We start from the raw sequence: 21,455 nt of genomic DNA on the forward strand, positions 1-21,455 counted from the left end.
TTTGACCAGCTTTAAAAAGGAGAACTATGGGGTAAGTGCTTTTCCCCATAGTTCTCCTAAGGGTCACGGGAGGACACAAACTAGCCTCCTCCCGTCACCCAAAGCTCAGTATACAGCGAGCTGCAGCTCGCGGTATACTGAGACCGCTGCAGCCGGGATGGATCCCGACATTACTGGCGAGATCCGCCCAGCTCCGTGATTGACAGCTGGCTCTGCCTACCTAGAGGCAGAGCCAGATGTACCCGCCCCCTCCCCCGTCTGTTCCGCCAGTCAGCGCTGGAGGATCGGAGCGGGGTAATCCCTGCAGGGAGCTGTGTGTGACAGTCACGGCTCTCTGCAGGGACATGATCAAGAAGTGTTTGCTCACTTCACGATCTATTGAGCCGACGAGGGACAGTTTCATTGTCACACGTTGGCGCGAACTATGAGGTCGAGTGAAAATCACTCACCTCATAGTTCTCCTTTAACCCGCTTTTGCAGTTTAAAGTTTTGTTCCTTTAGACTTATATGTGGAGAGAAGTAGTTCTAATGTACAGGAACTCCCTCAACACAGGCCCTTAGAATGTTGACCTTGTGATTTCTTACAGATTCAGAAAACTATGATAACTTTAAATGTAATAACTGTCACAAGAAAGGACATATTGACAAACGTGCAAAAAAAAAAAAAAGCCTGTTAAAAGTAAATATTAAATTGAAGAGGAAGTGATAATAAATAGCCTGTCCAGTTTCCTACCATCTTTTAAACTAAAGAAATTGAAATATGACAATATCTTTATAGCTGAAGTCAAACAATGTGGGCAATTATTGATTCCTACATACAAGCTTGACTAATTTAAAAAAAAAACCTGCTGCAATCACCTCTCCTTAAAAAAAAACTGTCCGCACAGAAGGAGGTCTTAGCAAAAGAATGCAATTGCAAGGCTGTCTTATGTATTTGCGTGCACCACAGCTACCAATGCATTCTACTAAATGTGTAGTCACTTGATTCACCTGGAGGAACAATAAGCAAAAGAAATGTATCGACAAGATCTAGGGTGGTTAAACTTCAAAAATTGAACAAAAAGAGGCAAACATCAACTAGTATCACTCTAGAAACTTTCTGATCATTCGAAAGCAAATAATGGAAGACATGTACCTTTATTTCTCTTTGATAAAGAGAAGATGACTACAGAAAATAAGTAAACAAAGAAAATTGATTTTGTGCTTAAAATATTAATACTGAGGGAGTCAAGCAAGAGATACTGCTTTAAAAAAATCCAACACAGGACAAGAATTGAGATTGCACAAGTGTAATTTGAAATATTGGTTTCCTGCAAGAACCTGCAATTAGCAGTCCCAGATCTAGTTTACTTGTGGGGGTCCCTCAGGTATAAGGGAGGTGAAGAAGGTGGTTATAAATGACCAAGCTGATGCCACAATTCCTGGACGGGGAGCTGCGGCAGCCGCATCTGCCACATCATCTGCTCTTTCCTCTTGAATTCCTTCATCCATACGATGCTCCTGAATACAAGAGAAAAGGATTTGATTGTAAAATAAATATAAACTATTGCATGCACGCCATGTTCAGATCAGTTGTGTTCAATGGCAAGAGTGCAAGGTATTTTTTAGCACTAATCACACATTACAGTATATATTATTTTGACACCAAAACTGCTACAGTTTTTGCCTAAGGGCATACATTTTATTGGCTTATGCAGATTTTGACACTAAGTAATTTTAGTGTACGTTTGCTATTGAAATTAATTGGATTCTGTTTAGTTACTACCGTGTTTCCCCGAAAATAAGACACTGTCTTATTTTTTTTTTTTTCATGAAAAGACATTAGGTCTTATTTTCGAGGGATGTCTTACCTGTCTGCAGCTGTCATGCTCTCCGCTCCGATGCAAACAGGTGTGCGGGCGGGGACGTGTTGTGTGGGCGGGCGTGTGTGCGGGCAGGGAGGGAGCTGCGGCCGCTCTTAACATGTAAAAATCAATTACATGTACAGCTACCCCGGAAGTAAGATCTAGCGCTATCTTCAGAGATTGCTGTAATATAAGACCTACCCCGAACTAGGTCTTATTTTCGGGGTAGGTCTTATATTACAGAAATCCCTGAAGATAACGCTAGGTCTTATAAACATAGTAGGGTCAGGAATAGAACAATGCAAGCGCATGTGAAGTCTAAACATTGTTTTTTTATTTTTGGATAGAGCAGGGGAACGGTTAAGACTTTTATTGGCCGGCTCTCATTGGGGAGATATCCCTTTACTTCCTGTCCCAGAAAAACAACAGGTACTAGAATAGGTTTCCCTTTTAAGAATGCAGAATACTAAAGAATTAAAAGGAACTGGTGTTTTATGCAAATCATTGGCTTCCAAACTTAATTCAAATACCAGATTGGGTGCGCTGAACATTTAAATCTGTAAGGATACATCAGCTCAGCGATCATGGGTATCAGTAGAAGCCTGTGGCACATTAAGCTATTTGACGCCTCTCTTCCGCCCCACGCGGAGTGTAGTCAGTCAAGCATCTAATCAGCTTTATACATACAATTGTTGCAAGTGCTCACCATTTCCAAAAGATCGTTATTGTTCACTCTATCTTCATTCACATCTGCTGCATTGTCTCTTGCTTGTGGCTGACCTTCTTCTGGTCTAAAAGGAAACCATCCAGCCTGGTGCCTGCAAATTAAAATCTACATTTCAAAGGCTGCATTATAAACAAGTTGCACTACACAAACTGAGAAGTCAATAAATAGGACTTTTAAATTGGTTCTAATCCCTGCCCCTGTGAGCTATATGATAGTTAACAATATATACATATATTCTTCTGTCAAGAGACTGGCTGTAGATGGGCAGGAGATCTAGAGTCAGCAAGATTGCCCACATCCCCCAACAGCTAATATGTTGCAAAGACTCTCCTAAACTCTTCCGAGTTGGTACAACAGGTAAAAGCAGAAACGTGGAACATAATCACACATTAAAAACCTTTATGACCTTTTCTCCACTAAAAAGGGAGATATCTATTTATACTTACATGTAAACAAGAATCATAGCCCCCATGACCATGACAAAGCGACTGAATGATGAATAGAAGTACACTATGCTAAGGAGAATAGCTGCTCGGGACACAGTGTATATCCAATCAAGCCAATCACGATTAATGTCTTCTTCGTTCATTACAGCACCACCCTGAACATTCATTTGGACGTTTTGATTCACCTCTGGAGCAATGTTTGGTGCTGCTCTTGGGGGATTTGTAGGCGGTCGATCTGAATTGATGGTGGGAGTGGCAGCAGGTCCTTGGTTAGAAGCCACAGCTTGACTACAAAATCAAAAATAGGAGAACACTAATGCTAATCTTTAATAACCTTATTAACTTAATAAATAACATTTTGTGAGGGGAACATTTTTGGGCGTATATCTACAGTTCAGAGAGCAATGGTATGCAATCAACCGTAGCACCTAGGTTTGAGCAGTCCAACTACACTAGGGTGTAAAAAGAGGAAAACAATATTACCGTATATTGAACACATTGCTCTGTGAACTGTTATCAAGTAAAGCTCACACTGGAAAAATAAATGGGGGCTATAAAGTGAATGATTAAATATAACAAATAAAAAAACGATGAAATTACATTTTCAGGCATACGATTGACATAAACATTTCCTTATATTGTAAGATACAAATACCCAATGACACATAACCTTACACTATATTTAAAAAAAAATACTCCTATGCATGAAACCAGACACATTATTAGCTAAGACAGCTCTCCCTTTTATTCTGGCTTTTAAACTGTACAAGAGTTTATCAAATAAAGATGTAACAAACAAAATATGATTTAATCCACAGCATCACCTCAAAATGACCAAGCACAATATAGTACAATGGGGAACTAGCCAAAATGTTTGACAATGCTTTCAGACACCCAAGAGTCACACCTTTTAATTGTATTTAAGTGGAAAATATGTGAATCTTGGGTAAAAATGTCTCTTCTGCAATAAAATGCCTTTCTGCTTGCCATTTGTTTTTCTTTTTAATGAAGTAGTGCCTCGCTTTAGGTGTACTGTATATACCACTGCAAATGTGGTTTAGCATTTTTTTTTTATCTTAAAGCCCAGTTCCACCTTTGCAGAGCTATTTTTTAAAAACATGCATGGAGTGTGTATGAATCAGGCATACGCAGCCGATGTATATGAACACAGAAACTTAACTTTTGTTAGTTTTCCTCTTCATATCCTCATGAAAATGTCTGCCTCTGCTGTGCAAAAAATGTGTGTACATCTTGACCACCTCCCACCCCCCCCCTCCGGACAGTGTATTGTGTGTAAAGACAGAGCTAGTGTTTGCTGATCATTTTACAGTGGATGACAGGGAGGGGGGCAGATGATTACAGTCTGACACCCTGGTGTTTGACTGATTTTCCTGTGCAAAATGTTTGTAATTTTTAGGCTTCAGGCCTAATAAAACCTTCTTTAAAAAAACAAAGAAAGCCTGCAATGTCATGAAAATGTGCACATATATGCATCATCACTGCACCTCTTCATTAACGCAATAAACGCTAATCACTTACAAAAGGCGGAAATTGACTTTAAGCCCTTTTACTCTAAATTTTGTACGAACACAAAAAAAGAACGGATTGCTGTGAAAACATTCCAGAGGGAAAAACAAAAAAACAAAACTTACTACTGCATGTAGTACTGTCGTGCATACATCTGCTGCCACCACATCATCTGCAAAGGGCTGAAGACTGAATATGCTGGAAATACTGCTGGAGCTCCCTGCCCAGGAATAGGGTTCCCAACATGTCTTTTAAAAAAAAAAGAGAATTCATGTTAGAGTGGAGTATAATAAGCAAAATGCATAGAGAATGACAATTTAACAACAGTCTAGTACCAACAATCCTTATAGAGAATCTGCTAAAGGCTGAGCATGACGTATTCTGCATTCCCCTTTGATCAGGGCTTAGAAAACCTCAGGGCCATGTCAAAAACACGACTCTGTATTAGCAAATTCCAACAGCTACGATACTGTTCGTCATGGAACTTTTGTTGCTAGGGAGAATAAATTGAATACAGCACTCTGTGTAGGCGTTCTCATGCACGCTTGTAGTATGGCAAAAGAAAGGGACTGTGTCTGACCAAGTTTATGCTAAGGAGTTCACTGCGTAGTGTGGTATACACTGGTGTTCTACTGAAATACACAATAAAGCCTAGTGATATTAAAGTCAAAAGGTTTTTAGGCCATTCATGTCAATTCATGTTCAAGGGCTTGTTCACACTATCCTATGCGTTCAGGGCACGGCTCCGTGCCTTGAACGCACTGGATTGCATTATCAAAGGCTTCCCACGTTCTGGGGCGTGGTGGTGCCATGTCATGTCAATGGCACCGTGGACACACTCTGGAGTGTAATTGCCTGTACCGGAACGCATAGTACTGCAATGCCCCCACTGGAACGCAGGACATTGCAGTACCACGCAAACCAGCGCGGACAATTGCACTGCGGGCGGGCGGTGCTTCTGCGATGCCATTAATATTAACCACTTCAAGACCAGGTGTTTAGACCCCCTTCCTGGCCAGGCCATTTTTCAGTGTTCAGCGCTGCGATACTTTGACTGACGTTTATTCCGTCATGCAACGCTGTACTGAAATGAATTTTATACCATTTTTTGGGGACAGATAGGGCGTTATTTCGGTGGTATTTAATCACCACTGGGGTTTTTATTTTTTATTATAATAAGCCTTTGTTTATGCGATCCAATGCATTCATGGCACAGAACTGTACCCTGAACGCATTGGATGGTTTGAACAGACCCTAAAAGTTTGTTTCCTGCAGAATCAGCTGGTCTCCTGAGCACAGACCCTGATATCCTGTTTCAGGGTAGCTTCTTTCCATAGGGTCCTGTGGAACCACCCTTTTGTGTGATAGCAAGTTGTGTGTTCACAAAACACACAGGAACAGCAAGGCAAGCCAATCCTCTGCTCCTTGCTCCCACCCCCCTCGGAGATAGTAAATGAACAGCTGCTGGAGACCGTGCTGTCCCTTCTGATCTTGCACTAGACAGGAAGTTCACGGAAGCTGAACTGAGAGAGTTAGAGCCAGCTGTTTCAGAAACAATGACTGTAAGGCACAGCAAGGTAAGCCAGTCCTCTGCTCCTTACTCCCCCACTCCTCCGAGCTAGCAAACTAACAGCTGCTGGAGACCGTGCTGTCCCTTGTGATCTTGTAATAGACAGGGAGTTCAGAGAAGCTGAATTGAAAGAGTTGGAGCCAGCTGTTTGGAAATATGACTTTAAGTGCTTATACGAAAATTTCAAGACATACTTTGATGGATAATGTTTATTGTTAGATCTGGATTCATTATTAAAAGAAGTTTGAGAGTATAATACTACTTTAAATACACTGTGCAGCTAAAGCCATAAAAACAAAGCTGTTAGTACAATGTCTATATGATTGAGTATTTCTGTGACATAGGTTGGGTTATAAAATAAACTAAACTATACAAGAAATACAACAGCTGTTTAAGTGTAGTTATACAAGTCAGTTCACAAATCCTAACTTACTGCTGACGGTTATATGAAAAGTAGTCGTGCATGGTATTGCTGGACGTGTGAGAGGCATGTCGGTGTCTCAGGCTCTCCTCGTTTCTATTGTTTGATGATGTTGATGGCATTTCCTGACTTGTAGATGGAGGGGAAGCCAATCCTGAGTGCTCTGAGCTCTGAAACAAATAAAAGCAAAGAATGTGGGGTCATTTTTCAAACAGAAGCAACTTTATCCAAGCTTTTCACTGAAAACATTTACAAAATGTCCCGACAAGAGACCCAAATATCTTTCATGCGATAGCTACTAAAAGGAGGTGAATGACTTGCCATTTTGTTTGTGTACAAGTGTGGAGCAGTTTCTATCACTTTCTTATTATACCCACTCTCAGTATATACTGTCCTCACCCTTTGGATACAAATAATAATGATTTTCCATGGTGATTAGGGCAATGTAATAAATTAAATTTAAAGGCCCATTTAAAAAGTCTGGAATAGGAGGCGCAAGTGAGCAGCCAACCAAGATGGCCGCAACCTAATTTGGATCCTCTACACCCAGACTCGAACCCCACACTCTAGGTACTATTCTGGTGCCCCACTACTAAACAAACTAGCCGCACAACCCCCGAACAGCTGGCGATTGACAATGAAAAAGAACAACAACAACACTCGCAACCGTTCCAGCGGTGCGAACACACCGGCCTTGACACGCACCCCAGCCAAGATGCCACCGTCACCCTCTGGGCCGAACTCGCAGCCCTCCTCTCAGGAATCGGCCGTGGATGCAGACCGATCCTCAAACGCGAGTACCTCCTCTCGGGTGCCATGCCACCAACCGGAGATGGTATGTAGAGACTCTGACCTGCTAGACCGCTTTAAAGTCCTGCTCCAGAAGGAGCCGAGAACTGCCACAGACAAACTGGCAGCACAGCTATCACGGGACATTAAGGAACTGGGCTCCAGAATCCATGATATCGAGTACAAGATGGACGATGTGGTCACCATCGTGGAATCCCGCGAACAGGACTTGTACTCAGTCAAATCTGATCTGTCTGCAACTCTCCTCAAACTGGAGGATCTCGAGAACAGGCGCGGTAATATCAGCTTACTGGGTATCCCCGAACACGTGGAGGATCTAAATGCCACAGTCATGTTCCAAGAGCTCCTTCCCCACTATCCGGTAGACAGACTCGAGATGGATCAGATCCATAGGGCTCTCTGGGCGCGAAGAGACCAGATGGCCCTCCGCGGGATGTAATCCTTAAAACTACCTTTTACAGATCTAAGGAAGACATTTTGAAGGCCGCCTGGGAACGCCGTGACCTCAGCTTCCAGGGCTTCAAGTACCAGGTATACTCGGATCTGGCCCCACAAACACTTCAGAAGAGGAAGGCCCTGAAACCCTACCTGAATGCCCTAATGACGTAATGCACATGCCCGTTCGTACATAGATTTTGTATCAAAACATTCAGACTACTAAACACAATCCTCCAAACCAATGTACACTAAGACCCGCGGTTCGCCCTGTTACACCTTAAACTTCCAAACCTCACAAAGTCCCAACATAAATTGGCGGTCTTCACATTCCTGGCTGCAAAACAAACAATAGCGCAGGCATGGAGGAAACAGCAAATTCCCTTTAGCGTGGTTAGTCGAAGACTAGATTCATTTTTCATTAACGAAAAGCTATCCAGTATCCTAATGGATACCCAAAATAAATTCTGGAAGGTCTGGGATCCCTGGCTGGTACATGCACACCCGACCATTCCCCACACAAGTCTAACGACAACCTGATAGGATGCCTTTGTCTGGAGGAATCATCCCGCTGCCACACACTCCCCCCCCCCCTACTTCTCCTGTTCTACTCTCCCTTCTTCCCCTCTAGTACTTCACCTCTGGCTCTCTTGCCTCTTTGTTATGCGCCTCAGAGCGCTGGAATCGTTTAGCCTGATCTCCTCAATGTGTATTATCTTAAAGCAGTTGAATTATAAATGTTATCGATAAGGTGATTGTACTATGTGCCTTATACTTGACGCTGTATTGTATTCATGTCTCTTGATGAACAAATAAAAATCATTGATAAAAAAAAAAAAAGTCTTGAATAAATAATCAGAAATCGGCTTTCATTTTTAAACTTGCTGTTAAAAAAACAGAAGCTGGAACCTGCTTGATTGCTAAGGGCAGCCCTCTATTTTGCTTTTCAGATTTACTATTTTTAGATATACAAAAACACATGCTTGAATATTTCTCTATAACTCCACTTTATGCCACGTTCAGATAATGTTCTCCCTGGGACAAATACCTACCACAGCACACACACAGCATGTAGTACAGTATGTAATGACAAAATATACAAATAATACAAAAGAAATACCCTAAAAAAATAAGATAACGCTATATCACAGACATAAGGTGACTGATCTGGTCAGATTGGTGGCACACCGACCACCTCTAAGGCCTATGGACAGCCTAAAAATGCCCCAATTAAATTAATTTTTTATAAACTGTACAATGCAATCATTTTTATAGGTATGCGCAGTCGAAAATAAAAATGTTTTTGGTACAAGGGCCTGAACTTTGGACCAAAAAAGCGAGTACTAAGCCAACCCTTTCAATACACATACGGTAGGTGTTCAGCGAAGCCCCTTAATAAAATAGGAGTTGACCCACGTAATAGTACTGATGCTGAAGCCTTTGTTCTTCTCAATGTCTTCCCATAAGCTACCCCATTCTCTGCTTAGGAGACAGTTGAACCAAGGACCAGCGTAGGGCACTTTTAACATGGGAGCTGCATGAGCTATAGCATATTATGGCCAGTTATGCAATTAAGTGTGGCCTTTGGAATTACAAAAAGCAGGCAGAATTCTTCAGGAGGTACCGTATACAAGTTAATATAATAAGCATGCATCAGGTTTATGGACATGTTACAATAAACGAAGGTGAGGTACACAGATGCTGTTAATTCATGCGCACTCGCGATGTACTTACTGATTTACTGCTGGTGGTTGCAGCTCTAGCATTTTCTCTGCTGGTGCTCGGTTTAGGGGAGTTAGGAGGCGTCCTGGAGGCACATACTAAATGAACCATGTGATATTCATCTTGCTATAAGACAAAGCACAAAAGAACAGCTTGTATGAAGATTCATAAACAACAACCTTATACTATGCCATGGCTGCTTTCAATGTTAAACGCTCCAAAGTGATTTACAGCTTCAGCTTTCATTTCTGACTCAGAATGAGATTCTATTATACAGTGTCTAGAAAAAGCATTCAACCCCTTGGGAATGTTTTATTGTCATAAAACAGAGAATCACAGTGGATTTAATTTTGTTTTTGAACACATTTCTACAGACTATAAAGCAGACCTCTGTTTATTATAAATTAATTGCAATGAAAAGCATAAAATAACTCCATGCATCCCCTTTTAAGTCAATATTTAGTAGATGCACCTTTGCATGTGACACATCTGTCCAGGTCTGTTATATTAGAGTGCACTAGGCAGCAGTCAAACTCCGGTCATATTTAGATCACTATTTGCCATAAAAAGAAGATAAGACTTAAAATGAAGGTTTTAACTACAATGTACAGTATATCTAACTGCATATCTATTTCTGTGACTTCACTTGGGGTTTAATTAATACATCTGCATTATATAGCAATTTTTTTATGTTTTTAATCTGCAAATCATTTATTTCCAGTAGTTTCTAATATACATATGACCTCAATTTACACAGAAGTGACAAACCACAAGGAAGAGCCTTAGCAGTCAATCTTTTATTCAGGTCCAGATTACCTAAAGATAATCCTTTCCTTCTCAGAAGACTTCTAATAGGATTATCTGTGTCATACCCTCACATATCAATTCTTACAGTATCTAATAAACTTCATAATATATATTTATTTTGGTTGGACCGATTATCGGACCCATCGATAATCGGGACCGATATTCACAGATTATTTATCGGTAAGTGACCGATATTACCGATAATAAACCCTGTGCAAATTTCAGCTTTGCCCAGGTTTGTTTCCATTTCAACCTACAGCCCAGGTTTGTTTCTATTTCAACCTACAGCCCAGGTTTGTTTCTATTTCAACCTACAGCCCAGGTTTGTCTCCATTTCAACTTCTCTTGCCACAGCAAGACTATTGGTCAGAATTTATGATGACTGTTACCTCAGTAGGAGATCATTCAGGTATACCACAATGGGAATACCTTGGCAAAAGAGTAATGCTAGCACAGCAGTCAAAACCTCAGGATACAGAAGACTAACCAAACGGTAAGGCAACAAACTGATAGTGTTGAGCGCTGACAGCAAAACGAAATTAGCGTTGATTTGCTAAAAAGATGGGGACATGCAAGTATGCATCCTTGATTTCAACAGAGGCTAAGAAGTCTACCTGATGGAGGGAGGCTATCACTGACTTGGTAATTTTCATGCAAAATTTTTGACACCAAAGTAACAAAGCCTTCAGATCCACGATGGGGCAGGTGCCCCCTTTTGGTTTTGGAACAGTGAAAAGGTTAGAGTAAATACTCTGAAACCTTTCTGCCATCAAAACAATGGCAATATGTATTTGGGTCAAAAAAATCTGCAAGAGCAGCATTAACTTCTGCTAGTTTGTGCAGAGACACAGACAAGTTGGACAATATGAAAGAGAGAGGGGACAAAGAGCAGGACTCTAGCTTGTAGCTCCTGGAAACCAGGTCTCTTACCTAGGCATTTGAGATGCTTGCTGACCAGGTGTCCACAAAGGCCAACAAAACATATCCCCTCTCGAAAAAGTGAGGGCTTCCATTGATGCCAAAGAGGAGTTGTCTGTAGGTTTAGGAGATTTATGAGTGTCCATAAAGCATCAAAGAGACGTTCACCATTAAAAAGCACGCGTGGCAAGTGGTTTTTACATTGCTGTCTCGCAGACAAATATTTTAGCCAAAGAGTTAATTGCATATCTACAAACAGGAGACTCATTCGGGAAATAAGACTAACAGCCCTACAGTATTGTGTAGACAGGTTAGTTGATAAACTAACCCGTCTACGCAATAGTGTGGGGCTCAAGGCAAAGGTTGTAAGTGCTCTACAAACAAAGGGTCAGTAAAGAAGCAGCTGCATTCTTTGACATATTTAGTTCATGCCCCTAGGTTTTGACAGACTGACATCGCAGCTATGGCAGGTTGCAATGCACGGCCTGCTAGAGAAAACATTGTCAGTGGGATCATTAAACACCTGTGGACCCTCAACAGGTATGGTATGTGTTTTATTAAGGCAGGATATCACTGGATCCACAGTGGGAACAGCCCACTTCATGATGAAAACCTCCTTAAATGGGTATTGGTCTGTAAAACATTTGGGAGGAGTGAATAGCATATCAGTAGTTTTCCAGTGTCTGTACACAATACCTTCAAAAGAAAAGTTTTGATAGCCTTGGAGGCTCTCTGTAATTACAGACTAGTAAACATTGCAGGCTGTTGTACTATTTTTAGAGTAGAACACACTACGTAAATAAGAACCAATATGGTATCTTTAAGTCTGGGAAGTATGGCAGCTACCTGTGGCTACGGAGAAAGAAAATAATCCAAAATTTGTGAGACTCTTCATCAGACAGAGCCTCCATAGCGGAAAGCTCAGAGACCGCTAAAGCTTCAGGTATGTCAGACAATGATTCTGGAAGGAAAGCCATAGAATATATGCTTGCAGCCATTGCGTTCCATGTCAGCAATAAAAATTGCAATTCCCCCCGCCCCCCAAAAAAAAACTAGCTTAGCTGCGGAAAAATCCTTTTCCCAAGCCAAGATATTAATGCCCCCCCCCATTACAACCTAGAGCACATTAATCAGGAGCACCGAGTTATTTCTGCTCAAATGTTTGCTAAACGACTCTCAAGACTTTCAAAAAAAGAAAAAAATTCTGTCCAACCACTTTGACCAACACAATTCTCCTGCAGTCTTCCATACACAGGGGGCGCATCCCATGACAGTAATGAAAACAGTGTGCAATAATTTCACACTTAGCATATACTTACTTTCCTGAGAACATCTTTCAGCTGCAGGTGATCGAGGAGGAGTTTACCAGAATATACAAGCCTCTGATCCTTGGATAACTAAGAAAAAGATAAAGGACCTTTATAAGCAAAAGAAAAATAAATGAATGGCTTTATGGCAAAACCCTATAGTATATTATTTTTGTCTACCATTTAACCCAGTTGTGATTTTAGGGGGCATTCACACCAGCAGGCACCCACTATGGTCCATATCTGACAAGCTGGTGTGCATTGCGTACGGGCCTCATGATGCATTGTTACAACGCAACACAGGGTTTACTTTTTTCAATTAATTGAAATGTCACAAGAGGACACTTAATTCAATGCTATGCATCACAGTGTGTTGTGATGCGTTCACACGTGGTTTTGTGCATTGCACTGCATAAAAATGCAGCACACACCAATGCACATGTATGCTGTAAACAAGGCACATAGAGAACAATTGTTTTCTATGTGTCCTTGCACTTAGCCTGTGTTGGTAAACCCAGCTCAACGTGCCGGGTGTAAATGAGCCCTTAGGCCTTTTGTAACATTGCCATCCCAAGTCACAGACCAGAAAAAGTTCATTATTGAAGCAGGGCAAGGTCACACTATTGCCCTGAGGTGCTCTGCAAAATATATTATAACAATCATTTTTATATGTGCCCTGTTCACACCATACATGTGCTGTGGTGTATAGAAAAACGCAGCTTAACAGGCATGTTGTGAACAAACTCTTACGTGCAGCACTTTTGGTTTGTAAAGAAGTAAACCCAAGAAATACCTACATGTCCAAATTCCTCCTGCACAATAAACCTAAGCCCTGATGAAAGAGGGGCCCCAAAACAAATTGGCGGTCAACTCTTGATAGACTTTTATTGTGAAAAAAATAATTATATCTGGACCGATTCCTAAGGCTTGACACTCTCTGAGGCAGTCTCAATGAAGGCAAATTTGATGGACCACAAGAGTAGGCAGACTAAATAGACAACTTGGTCTTTTTCTGCTGTCATTCTTTTACATTTCTCTGACAGTGGAATGGCAATTGGCAGGCTTAGCCATGTTGTCAGGAAACATTAGGCCCCATTTACAAAGTCTAACTAAATCAGAACAAAATACCAAAGAGGCTTTTCTTGCTAATGTTGCCATACCTGCTTTTAGACATGAAATATAATTCTAAAGGTTTGAAATGGAGTACAGGTTCACTTTAACTGTGACTTGGCAAAAATCCCAGCACAACTTGAGTCTAGGATTCATGGTCTATACAAGAACATGTTCACTGTAAAAGGCTAAAAAAGGTAATTGTAGGTACCACAGCAGTATTATTAAAGGAGAACTATGAGGCGAGTGAAAATCATTCATCCTCATAGTTCGAGCCGACGTGTGACAATGAAACTGTCGCACGTCGGCTCAATAGATCGGAAAGTGAGCGAATGCATACCGTCGCTCGCTCACTTCTCGATCATCTCCCTGCAGAGAGCAGTGACTGTCAGTCACAGCTCCCTGCAGGGATTTCCCCCCTCCCCGCTCCGATCCTCCACCACTGACTGGAGGAAGGGACATGGGAGGGGGTGGGTAAAGCTGCTGGCTCTGCCTCTAGATAGGAAGAGCCAGCTGTCATTTACAAAGCTGGGTGGATCTAGACATGATGGGATCCATCCCGGCTGCGGCGGTCTCAGTATATCACGAGCTGTAGCTTGCGATATACTGAGCTTTGGGTCAGGGGACGAGGGGGTGAGTTTGTGGAGTAGAGAGATAGATTGTCATCGGCATAGAGATGGTATTGGAAGCCATGTGAGGTCATTAGTTGACCAAGGGAGGTGGTGTAGATAGAGAAGAGAAGGGGTCCAAGGACAGAGCCATGGGGGACCCCTACAGAAAGAGGAAGATGAGGGGAGGAGTTAGAATTGTAGGTGACACTAAAGGAGCGCTTAGATAAGTAGGAGGAGAACCATGAAAGAGCAGAGTCTTGTAGCCCAAGTGACTGGAGTTTTTTGAGGAGGAGCAGGTGGTCAACAATGTCAAAAGCAGCAGAAAGATCGAATAGCAAGAGTAGGGAATAGTGGTCTTTGCTTTTAGCAGTGAGTAGGTCATTAGTGAGTTTTAGGAGGGCGGTTTCAGTGGAGTGTAGGGGGCGAAAGCCAGATTGTAAGGGGTCAAGAAGGTTGTGATCAGCGAGGTGGCGACTTAGGCGCTGTAGATGAGGCGTTCTAGGAGTTCTCTTTTAACTTAGAAACATCTTAGGTCTTGTATTTTAAAATTGCATTTTAAAGGTTCAGCTTATTATGTCTTGGATATCTCAACAGCAAGATCTCGCCCACTTTGTCTTCCAGAAGCTCCTACTGACTACCTCATACTATAAATAAACACTCATGAAGAAGAGAGGGAACCTCTCATAAGGGCCAACGGAGGTGTGCAGACCCAGGAATCAAGTGTGGTGATCTCAACAATGGAGTTTCTGTGAGATATAGGAAACCTGGTAGTTTGCCTCTTCTACACTTGCCCAACAAAAAACAAAAAAACAGTTCCAAGTGGACTGAGCCTTTAAAAATCAATCGTCTTTCATTTTCCTTTAGCACATTTAATGAACATTACCCCATTCCCCCATCTGTGTCCAGCCAAAATATACAGTTTGCCATCCACTAAAAGCTCCGGGGACTGATTGTACACTATGACCGTACCTGCATAAACAAGCTTTAATTCTACTTTGTAGTAACTATTATATCACAGTCATGACCTTTGAAGGCTCTGCTCACTACTCACCGGTTTGCTGGGATAAACCTTTGACAGGTGTGTTTTTAGCTTCTCTACTGTCCAGTCTAGGAAACATTTAATGGTTTGGTCATCATATTTCTGATTTGGAGCTTTAATCACCAAGGTCACTGGGTTATCCATCATGGCTTGATCCATGACAAACTTAAAAGCTTTCAAGTCCAGTCTTATTAATTAGCATCCGAGTAGTTCAACAAACCAGCAGCATAGTGTGACCGCACATTTTCACTACCAATAGCTATTAAATAAGATAGGCGTAGCACTGTCAGTGCACGGAAGTGACAACAAGGCAGTTTATTGCTGCCCATTCAGACAGTTTTTGAAGACTGTTATTGGCAGACCTGTCAAGAGAAAAAAAAATATTACTAATATTATCCCTTATATAATCAATATCAAGTAAACAAACATTCACAGAAATACAGATGCTGTATAGGATTTTCATACCCTGGACATTTATTTTTCCGGATACTGTGGAATTGACAGACCTACTAATCAATAACGTATGGTGGGTTTTGTACTTATAAGTGACAATTATGTCATTTGCTATATGAAGTGCAGAAACATGCAACAACTGAGAACAATTTAGCAGTAGCACAGTTACTACTACTGCAGGTTATTATAGTCTATTCAGCATATTAAAGTAAACCTTACTCTGTGGTTCTCTCTGATTTAGTTTCACCTTGTTACTGAAGCGTGACTTTTTCTGACATCATGGATAAGCTTCCACAACAGCCATGCTTCTGTGCAGTGCTAGAAGGCCTACTGACCACTCGGTCAGCCTCATAGGACAATGGAATGGCAGATAAGCCATAAAGTCAGAAGAGGTCCGAGCTTAGTCCCTGATCACACCGAGGTGTTTTGTAGCGCAAATCTTGGAGCTACAAAATGCTCAACACATGGAAGTCCATTGTTTTCTAGAGCCCCTGTTCATACCTGAGTGTTTTGTCACCTGCAGAAAAATGTCTGTCACTGGAAAAAGTACATGAGTTACTTTTACGTTTGGACATGTTGGACCTGGTGTGCAGATGACTACTTGTACATTTAGATGCTCAATAATATGCGCACAAACGCTGCTGCCTATGTGTAAATAAGGCCTGTATTTAATGTCACTCTAATTTGATCAAATCAACAATTGTTTTCGACTATAGAGATGGAAATCAAAAGGAGCAGAATACAAATTTTTCTTCAATGGACAAACTTGGAACAGTGAAGTTGGTTTCGTTCCGGAAACTCCATTAGTTCCAAATTGAATGTTAAAGAAGAACTCGAGGCAGAAGAAAACTTAACCCTTGCAGTGGGGCTACCCCCCACATTGCAAGGAGTAAGTGCTCATTTTTTGTCTGGGGTCTAAAATAACAAAGATATACTCACCCAAACCCCGATCCTGCCTGGCTGCTAGACAGGTCCCTTCCCTCCACTCAGCAGTCTAAGAACATGCGAGCCATCACGTCCAATACAGTGTTGGCAAGGAAAGGTGAAGGGAAGAGAAGCCTGGCATGCTTTGTTCTGCATTGCGTTAACGTGCATCAATGCACACTCTTTGTCACGCACTCACATATGTGGCAAAGTGTGAATGGGGCCTTATAGTATGAATTGCAGCAATTTTTACTGTGATACACATTGTAAGAATTTGGTGCACAATCTGCTACCCTAATGCCCCACGATGGGGGAGATTTTATAAAAAAAAAAAAGTGTCTAGCAAGATAAGTTGCCCAATAATTTTTTCAAATAATAGATTGGTTGCATTAAAAACAATCCCCCACCCCAACTAACCGATAACGAGAATAGTTGCCAACTATTCTCATAATCAATTATTATCGATTTAATCGATTAGTTGTTGCAGCCCTACTCAGCTTCTTTCTTTTTGTCTCAGACAATTTTTTTCAAATTCCTCCCTAATATATCCAACTTCACATTGTGCTATTATAATGAAATAGCAGCTAACCTGCTGCTGTATCGAGTACAGCCCTTAGGCCCATGTCAGCGACAGGACTACAATACAAGGCAGGGAAATACACACCTGTTTTTCACGGCTTCACTCCCTCACTGGTGAGGAAGAATCTGCAGAGTTTCAATTAATGAGAAAGTGAGGCTTTGCTCTTCTGACCAGTGTTGGAGCGATGCTGTGGAAACAGGTAGATAATTCTCCAAGTCCTTTCTAGGGACAATATGACAGGATTGCAATTACAGAAAATCTAATACAGTTCATCATAATCACTGATTTTTTACACAAATATTTCTAAGCTCCAATTCACACCTGTTTTTGCTGTGTTATTATTATTGTTATATATATATAATCAGTGGTGCCAATGAAGCCAGCGCTAGGAGAAGTGAGGCGGCAGCGGAGGGAGCAGTACTGCATAAGGCGATGCTTCTTCTATAGCGCCGACTCCTGTCACAGGTGGAGTGATACCAAATGTACTCTGCCTGTGAGGAATCGATAGTGAAAGTGCGTTTCGCTCATTAGCTGCACAGTGCTTTACAATATAAGTTACAATACAAATCAAGACAAGATGGTAATGAGGGCCCTACCCATAAGAGCTTAAAACCGTTTGCGCCCAAGCAAGACAATGCCCAATATGCCCTTGTGCATTTTAGGCACCATTGTTTTCAATGAGAGCACCTGAGGCCCAATTCACAGCTAAGCATTTCGAAGCTCCTTTCCCTAAGTGCGACAACACGCAACAAGACGAACCCCATTGTTTTCAGTGGCCACCGTTCACACTAGAGCGTTAAGCCACTTGTCACCAGAAGCTTGAAAAAGCTTCTTTTGGGGCAGAATTGTGCATATTGGCCTCGTAGACTTTAATAGAAGCGTCAGAAACACGCACATTTTCAGGCGCTCCCACTTGAAATCCATATAAATGATATGGACATGGCATTTACTGACATAAGCACTCTTGCAGAAACAGATCAATGTAATGGAATGCTCCCTTGCGTGTGTATTACGGAGATGTAGGCTGAATTGATTGCTATTACTATGCGATATAATAATTCTATGATTACTGTGATGATGATCAGCTGACCATCTACTGTCCCTGGTGTTCCTTGTTTATAAACAATGTGCTGTGTCTCTGTCTGTCTACAACCCTGCTGTACTTATCACAACTGGGAGCTCTAGTCATGTGACCACCCCGTTCAGCGCTCGTGTCACTACGTCATCACCGTTACCTTGCTTGGTGTTCACATTGCCTCCTAACACTGCTGGCCTCATCCGCCGCCACCTCCTCCTGTCCCTAATGTCAGCTGTGGGTCCCTGCCCCGGACACAGCTGCACAAACAAGGAGGGGCCGTGGACAGGCGTAAACGGAACAACGTCACGGCTCCCCACCCTTCATTAGGCCGTCAGTGAGGAACGAACACCGAGATCAATTCCATACCGGAGCCGCCTCTTCCTGGCTAGCTCGCAGTCCCGTGATGCGCATGTAGCCGGCGCCTCTGATTGGCTGATCCGGTCACGCAATATGGTTACAGTGGAGTGTCATTATGGAACGTGAACACTGGAGGGCAGCAGCTGAGCAATAACAAATGTAACCCTTTCGCTGCCGGAGATTCTTTTCCGTTTTTGCTTCCACATGCTAAAATTCACATTTTGTACACAAAACCTCAACACATATATTTTCTGACAGCACAGAACCTACATAATCAAATGAGGTCAGCAGCAATTTTGTTTATGTCGATATAAAAATGCACAATATTAGTGCAGCTTTTTATCAAAACCGTTATTTTCAGTGAAAACTAAACTCAAATTAGTAATAGTGTACAAAAAACACCATACAATCTCCAAAACAATATATTTTATTTTAAACTCTTTTTTCTTTATTTCCACTTAACTATTTTGTTAGCACCGAACAGCTGACAAGCCTGTGATAGTATTTAGGTAGTGACAGGTCCTCTTTACAGAGGTATCAGAGTTCTCTTGGACCCCAAAGCCCCCTCTACACTTCCCCCAACCAGATCGACTACAGAAAGCACTCTATTGGTTGTTTTCTAGGCTGCACCAGCCATGATATGACCGGTGTGAACCCGGAAGAGCTCAGCACTTTCCGGATTCATTGCTCCTAGCGGAGATCGGGAAATGGATGTTTCCCATCTCTCCTCCACTCTCCATCCTAAAAGGTGGCACAAACTGCTATTGTAGATCCAGAGACCGGCTCTATAGCAGTAAACATACCTCAGATGTGTGTTTGTTTACTTCCTGATACTGCTCTGCCATTCTTTGTTAGCAGCGGTAAAAGGGTTAAAGAAAACTGAGATAAACATTAAAGTTACAGTTGTCCAGATGTCCTAAAGATAATAGGTGCCTGGGTGTCATCCAGCTATTTAGATGATGAAAGAACTCCTGGTATGCAAAAAAAACAAAAATTAACCCTTGCAGTGGGGATACCCCTGCACTACAAGGATTAACTGCTCGTTTTTCCTCTAGGGGCCAGAAAAAAAATCTACTCACCTGATTTTCAGTCTTGAGAGCGCTTACCTCTCTCCCCCTCTGCTCTGGCTATGTTATGTCCCTCAAGGTCCTCACGTCTAAGGCCCCATTCACACTGCGCGATTCGCAAATCGCGCGATTGTCGCGCGATTCGCATTTTGCGCGACATCGCGCAAATGCTTGCATTGAGCAAGCTAGAATCGCGGCAAAATCCGCTCCAAAAAGGGTCCTGCTGTAGCGACGCACGACCCGCGACAGCAGGACCCTTTGCCCCATTGCCAAGCATTGGAGAGCGATATCGCGCGGTAAATAGCCGCAATATCGCGGGAATTACCGCGCGATAAATCGCTCAGTGTGAACGGGGCCTAATACAGGTGAATGGATCTGCATTATACATGATGATGTCAGCGGGGCTGAGACTGGCCTGGTGGGAGGGGAAAGCCTGCAGGGACCGGTCTAGAAGCCAGGCAGGACAGAGAATCAGGTGAGTATATTTCTATATATTTGAACCCCCTAAAGAAAAACGAGCAGTTAACACTCGCAGTGCAGGGGTAGCGCCACTGCAAGGGCTAACTTTTTACTTTCCCGGAGTTCCTCTTCAAAGAGGAATTCCCCCCGCCTCTTAATTTTAGTGCAGGATTGTTCTCAATTCACATGTCTCTTCTGCCAAAAATCCATACCTCCCAGCAGTTGCCATGTGCAACTGCTCCAGATTCTGTCTGCTCCGGTATGTCTTATACTCTTGCCCATGGAATCACGAAATATACTATAATATATTCTATATCTATAATATATTCTCTACAGCCACTTTCACTAGAAGACTGTTGGATTTGTGTTGCTTGCAGGAAGACATAACTTTCCAGCTTTGTCAATCTTATAGTTAACCTTAGTATTGTATGTGCTCAGGCAGGGCTCAAAATTTCCACTCACCTGATCGCATTTTGTGAGTAAAAATAAAGTGGAAATTTGGGTCTCCAAGTACCGGACCAACTAGGGTTGCCACCTTTTCTTCAAGAGAAACCCGAACACTCTAGCAACACGCGGACATTTTTGGGGGAGAATGAGTCGTGGCTTATTCATATGTAAGTAGTGCTACCCAATCATATGTAAATATCACACTTGAGACTATTTTTTAGTTGGGGGCCAGTAGCCCCTATCTTAATTTTGGTTGCCCCTGGTCTGCCTGACATCTTGAGTCCGGGTTTCTGCTGCCATGAAACTCGAACACAGCATTCAAAACCCGGACTGTCTGGGTCAATCTTGGACAGGTGGCAACCCTAGGACCAACTATGGCCCGCGAGCCGGTACTGTGTGGCCTGCAGACAGCTGACATGTCAGGGACGCGATCACAGACCGCGTACCTGACTTGCGGGAGAAGCTCCACGGTCTGCACCTGTGTCGGATGCAGACCGCAGAGCTGCCCCTGTCAGCTCTGGCTTCCTTCGGCCGTAGCTCTGACAGTTCTGAGCTCCGGCCCGAAAGCAGGGATGTATTAGTGTATGGTCTGCAGACCTCACTAATCACCCCTAGATAACCGGGGATCGATCCTCCTCAAGCCTCCTCCCTGCAAAGCCGAGGCCAGGTGAGGGGGCTCGCGGGGAGGGGAGTTTTTGTGTGTGGGGGGTTAATAAGGGGAAGGGGGAGTGTTTTATTTTAATTATTTTATATGTGTGGGGGTATTAATGAGGGAGAAGGGGGAGAGTATTATTTT

General features: G+C 42.5%; 1 protein-coding gene across 2 annotated transcripts; it reads right to left on the reverse strand.

Moving 5' to 3' along the window:
• Nucleotides 1-1,083: 1,083 nt before the first annotated feature.
• On the reverse strand, nt 1,084-15,535 carry HERPUD2 (HERPUD family member 2). Of its 2 annotated transcripts, none has more exons than XM_018559662.1 (8): nt 15,307-15,535; nt 12,547-12,624; nt 9,515-9,628; nt 6,551-6,705; nt 4,670-4,792; nt 3,018-3,305; nt 2,551-2,662; nt 1,084-1,500 (listed from the first exon to the last, which is right to left on the reverse strand). In XM_018559662.1, the coding sequence occupies exons 1-8, from the start codon at nt 15,451-15,453 to the stop codon at nt 1,342-1,344; spliced, it is 1,176 nt and encodes a 391-aa protein (XP_018415164.1). In that variant the 5' UTR covers nt 15,454-15,535; the 3' UTR covers nt 1,084-1,341. The 2 variants fall into 2 exon arrangements, with proteins under 2 accessions (XP_018415164.1, XP_018415163.1); XM_018559661.1 differs by having other exon boundaries at nt 6,548-6,705.
• Between the last annotated feature and the right edge of the window lie 5,920 nt (nt 15,536-21,455).

The sequence above is a fragment of the Nanorana parkeri genome, unplaced genomic scaffold, assembly GCF_000935625.1.
Source record: "Nanorana parkeri isolate BGI_ZX_2015 unplaced genomic scaffold, ASM93562v1 scaffold410, whole genome shotgun sequence".
NCBI classification, from domain to species: Eukaryota; Metazoa; Chordata; class Amphibia; order Anura; family Dicroglossidae; genus Nanorana; species Nanorana parkeri.

Excerpts from the sequence above, each read along its gene's own strand:
- HERPUD2 (XM_018559661.1), bottom strand. The coding sequence starts at position 15,453 with ATGGATCAAGCCATGATGGATAACCCAGTGACCTTGGTGATTAAAGCT. Across the intron at positions 12,625-15,306 it reads AGGTTTATCCCAGCAAACCG|TTATCCAAGGATCAGAGGCT; the intron begins GTGAGTAGTGAG and ends TCTTTTTCTTAG. Across the intron at positions 1,501-2,550 it reads ATAACGATCTTTTGGAAATG|GAGCATCGTATGGATGAAGG; the intron begins GTGAGCACTTGC and ends TCTTGTATTCAG.